We start from the raw sequence: 4,529 nt of genomic DNA, 5'->3' as shown, positions 1-4,529 counted from the left end.
GCAATAAAGGGGATAATGTAATTCAAATTCGGAGAAAAATCAGGAAGAGACAGCTGACAATAATTTGAATTTAAAAGAAAGGATTATCTTAGATCCGAAAAGGAAGCGTGTGGAAGCTGATTTACATGGAGAGTTTGTTGATCAGGAGAGTGTGCAGACTAATGGGCTTGGAAAAGATAATGGGCCAAAAAACGAGGAAGTGGCGGGTTCTGGACTCCAGGCCCGCCAGACATTATGAGTCTTCTTGCGTGGAACTGTCGTGGGCTGGCCAAACCACGAGTAGTTCAGTTTCTGAAGGAGACCATTAATTACTATAGGCCAAGCCTTATTTTTCTTTCGGAGACTTTAGTTAAATCAGATAAAATTGCTGATGTCTGTAAAAAAATTGGTTTTGCTGGTTATTTTGTTGTTGATGCGCAAGGGCATGGAGGGGGTCTAACTCTTTTCTGGAAGAATGAAGGTGGTGTTCATATAAAAGATAGTTGTAATAATTATATAGATTTTGAAGTTGCTAATGATCAGGTGGGTAGATCGCGTTATACAGGTATCTATGGCCTATGGGTATCCTGAGAGACGAAGACGAGTAGAGTCGTGGTACATGATTCGAAGACTAGCCCAACAATCTTCTATCCCTTGGTGTATGATCGGTGATTTCAACGACCTTATGTTTGCCACAAAGAAGAGGGGAGGTCGTAGTCAGCCTCATGCTTTATTACAAGGCTTTTCAGATACGGTTGTGGAATGTGGTTTGATAGATCTGGGTTTTGAAGGTGAGTGCTTTACTTGGGAAAAGTTCCGCGGTACAGATATGTGGATTCAGGAATGTCTAGATATAGGGCTGGCAAATCGAGAATGGATGGGTTTCTTTCCAAATGCAGTGGTGAAAGTTTTAGAAGTCTCGACATCAGACCACCTTCCTCTTTTTCTGGATCTCAGTAAAAAAGTGTACGTGCCTAAAGGTAAACGTTTTAGATTTGAGAATATTTGGATTCGTGAAAAGGATTGTTTTAATGTGATTAATGACTGCTGAACGGATATGGAAACTGAAGATATAATGGAAAAAGTGGCACAATGATGCGTGAGACTTGAAGAATGGGGTGGAGGCTTGGTTAAAGAGATGAGAGCGAATTAGAAGTTGTACATGAGTCAAATGAAGAAGTTTTGATCTAGAAGGGATGCTCAAGGTCTGAACTTATATAATGAAGCTCGCTGGAATTTCCTCCGCTTTATTGAGAAACAAGAAATATTTTGGCAGCAGAGAGCTAAACAATTTTGGCTTGCAGAAGGGGATGAAAACTCACGTTTTTTCCATAGATTTGCCTCAAAACGTAAAAGTAGTAATAATATCATAGGATTGATGGATAAGAATGAAGTATGGAAAACTCAAGGAAAGTATGGGGTTGGGGGATTAAAAATTGATATTTCAAAAGCTTATGATCGGCTGGAATGGAGCTTCATCGAAAATATGATGGTGAAATTTAGTTTTCAAGATGTCTGGATTGCTCGAATTATGGCATGCGTTAAAACTGTTTCCTATAGTTTTTGCATAATGGAGAAGTGTTTGAGAAGTGTTTGGAGACATTACACCGCAGCGTGGAATCCGTCAAGGTGATCCTATTTCTCCCTATTTGTATAATATGTGTGCAGAAGGCTTGAGTGCGATTATTAATCGTCATGAAAATATTGGCTTGATTCATGGGTGTGCGATAGCTAGAGGGGCGCCTTCTATATCTCAGCTTTTGTTTGCGGATGATTGTTACTTATTTTTCCGGGCCACAGAAGTTGAAGCTTGTACTATGAAAGGCATTTTGCAAAGATATGAAAATTTGTCCGGGCAAGCTATTAACTATACTAAATCCAATATTAGTTTCAGTCTGAATACATCAGTGGAGGAACGAAGTAGGATTTGTACAGTTTTGTACGTGCAAGAAGTTAATGTGCTTGGCAAATACTTGGGTATGCCTATGTACGTAGGCAGAAATAAAAATGAAGTGTTTGGTTTCTTGGCTGATAGAGTGACACAGAAATTACAAGGATGGGAAAAGGTTTCGTTATCAAAAGGTGGGAAGCTGACTCTTTTAAAGACTGCAGCGCAGGCCATCCCAAACTTCTGGATGAGTCTGTTCTTAATTCCTCATAGTATCTGTGATAAGATTGAGAAGAAAATGAATGGGTTTTGGTGGGGGCAAGGAGCAAATAGCAGGGGAATCAGGTGGATGGCGTGGGACAAGTTGTGTGTATTAAAATATGGGGGAGGCTTGGGGGGTAAGAAACTTAAGATGTTTTAACACAGCGATGCTAGCTAAGCAAGGGTGGAGGATTTTGACTGAAGCGCATTCTTTGGTTTCTAAGCTTATGAGAGCTTGTTATTTCCCTGATACGGATTTCTTGAATGCGAAGTTAGGTGTAAATCCAAGTTATTTGTGGCGTAGTATCCTCTCTGCTCAAGATGCTATTAAAGTCGGCTGTCGAAGGAGGATTGGCGATGGGACTAGTACTAAGGTCTGGAATGTGCCCTGGTTACCATGCGAGGAAAATGGTTGCGTCTCTACAGATTTAGTACCTGAACTTCAGAATATTAATGTCCAAAATCTGATGGATATTGATACAAATACATGGGACAATGATGTGTTGGATGATTTGTTTAATGATCGTGATCGATAACTAATTCGAAAAGTTCCAATTCTATTTCGACAAAGATGTGATGCTTGGTTTTGGCTATTTGATCCTAAATGTCATTTTACGGTGAGAAGCATGTATAAGAAGTTACAGGGTCCTCATGATATGATGATCATGAGCTTCTGACATCTATTATGGAACTTAAAAATCCCGAGTTAAGTTGTTTGTTTTCTGTGGCGTGTTTGCAGGGGTTGTCTACCAACGATGATGGCTTTGACGTCGAAACGGGTTCAGGTGAATACGAGGTGCCCATGGTGTTCTACTGATCTTGAAAGTGATGTGCATATTTTATTTGAATGTGACTTTGCTCGAACTGTGTGAGCGATGACTGTTATGCAAAATCATGTGGTACGGGACTTGAATGAATCTTGCCTTGATATCTTAGTTCGTGTATTCTGGGTACTTTCTCGTGACCAATGCGCAATGTTTGGGATGGTATGTTGGAGCATGTGGAATAGTAGAAATAAATAAGTGTGGAATCGGATAAATGGGTCTGCTTTTGGGGTTCAATCTGCAGCCATGAGTTTATTGTCTGAGTGGAGAAGGGCTCGTGAAATGGATACTATCACTAAGCATCCTATTAATGCTGAGAGTATAGGCTGGACTAAGCCGCCTGGAGGGTGGATAAAAATTAATGTTGATGCTGCTCTCTGTTGGGATTAGTATATTGGAGTTGGTGTAGTTGTCCGTGATTCAAATGAACAGTTCGTGCGTGCACGATATTGTCGTATGGGTGGAGACTGGCAGCCCGAGAGGCTGAAGCTTTGAGTTTGAGGGAAGCTCTTTCACGGCTTAAAGGCTTGAATTATGACTACTGTATATTCGAGTCAGACTCTAAACTTCTGGTTGAGGCATGCAAAGGTGGAGACGGTGTAAGCTATTTTCACACAATAGTTTCTGATTGTATTGATCTGTTCAAGCACTTTAATCATGTTATAGTGCAGGATATGCGTAGGTCTGCGAATGCAGTAGCACACTTATTAGCTACTCATTCTATGTCTGGCCTAATGGAGTGGGTTGATAACCCCACCGATTTTATTTCTCATGTATTGTGTTCTGATATTTTTTAAGTAATGCAAGTACATTTTCCTTCAAAAAAAAATATTAAAAATCTACAAAGTACAGTGTTAAAAACCGATGCACCAAGTTTGGTTTGTATATATTCGTGTAATTCTGGGTTTCATATATCAAAAAGAGAATAAGGATCTTAAGTAGTTTAACGTTAATATATTTTTCTAAGAGCAGCTTCAATGACCACCCTATCTATCCTCCTAAGTTATATTTTAATGAAATGTAGACAAAAATCAGCTCCAACAGAACTCTTAAACCCTCCCTAAAATTTGAAGAATGCTAAATCTTTCCTCATTATTGAAGAGAATGTTTTGCCTCCTCATTCAATTCTATATTATATATATAGCATTTGAATACAATACTACTTTAAAATATGTAGTTATGCAGGTGACATTAGGAATAAAAAATAGACTGGAAAGAAATAGGTAAGCCTTTGAGGAAGGTTGTTGGAGTATGACTAAATATTATCACTTAGGAGCCCAGGAAGTATAATTTTTATGAGTAGCCTTGTAAGCAACTTTTTAAGTTACTCTAAGAGATTAAAAGAATAGGAAAGTTGAACGATTTTTAAGCTTAAATAATGTGCGTGTGTAATCATAGAAAAAAATATTTAAATAACAACAATATTAAAATACTTGTTTCCGTTATAAAATAAAATGTTTTTTCCCTACAACTTAGCTTTGTTATTGTTGAAAAGTATAAAATTGTATTGGATAACTATGCAGGAATATAAAATGAATTATTTATGATTATGTCTCCTGAGCCAGAGCATGTCGCTT

At 38.4% G+C, this 4,529-nt stretch overlaps 2 protein-coding genes across 2 annotated transcripts; both read left to right on the top strand.

Annotated features, from left to right (window-relative positions):
- Nucleotides 1-2,295: 2,295 nt before the first annotated feature.
- On the top strand, nucleotides 2,296-2,664 carry LOC141680526 (putative mitochondrial protein AtMg00310). Its single transcript, XM_074486728.1, has one exon. It carries the CDS (start codon nucleotides 2,296-2,298, stop codon nucleotides 2,662-2,664), a length of 369 nt encoding a protein of 122 aa, XP_074342829.1.
- Nucleotides 2,665-3,095: 431 nt separating this feature from the next.
- On the top strand, nucleotides 3,096-3,749 carry LOC141680525 (uncharacterized). The gene is made up of 3 exons (XM_074486727.1): nucleotides 3,096-3,114; nucleotides 3,197-3,331; nucleotides 3,385-3,749. The coding sequence occupies exons 1-3, from the start codon at nucleotides 3,096-3,098 to the stop codon at nucleotides 3,747-3,749; spliced, it is 519 nt and encodes a 172-aa protein (XP_074342828.1).
- Nucleotides 3,750-4,529: the final 780 nt, after the last annotated feature.

Source organism: Apium graveolens, chromosome 8 (assembly GCF_009905375.1).
Source record: "Apium graveolens cultivar Ventura chromosome 8, ASM990537v1, whole genome shotgun sequence".
Classification (NCBI taxonomy): domain Eukaryota; kingdom Viridiplantae; phylum Streptophyta; class Magnoliopsida; order Apiales; family Apiaceae; genus Apium; species Apium graveolens.
The sequence above is the reverse complement of the archived record's forward strand: the minus strand, read 5'-3'. Positions and strand labels throughout refer to the sequence as shown.

Excerpts from the sequence above, each read along its gene's own strand:
- LOC141680525 (XM_074486727.1), top strand. Across the intron at positions 3,332-3,384 it reads TAATGTTGATGCTGCTCTCT|TTCGTGCGTGCACGATATTG; the intron begins GTTGGGATTAGT and ends TCAAATGAACAG.
- LOC141680526 (XM_074486728.1), top strand. The coding sequence starts at position 2,296 with ATGCTAGCTAAGCAAGGGTGGAGGATTTTGACTGAAGCGCATTCTTTG.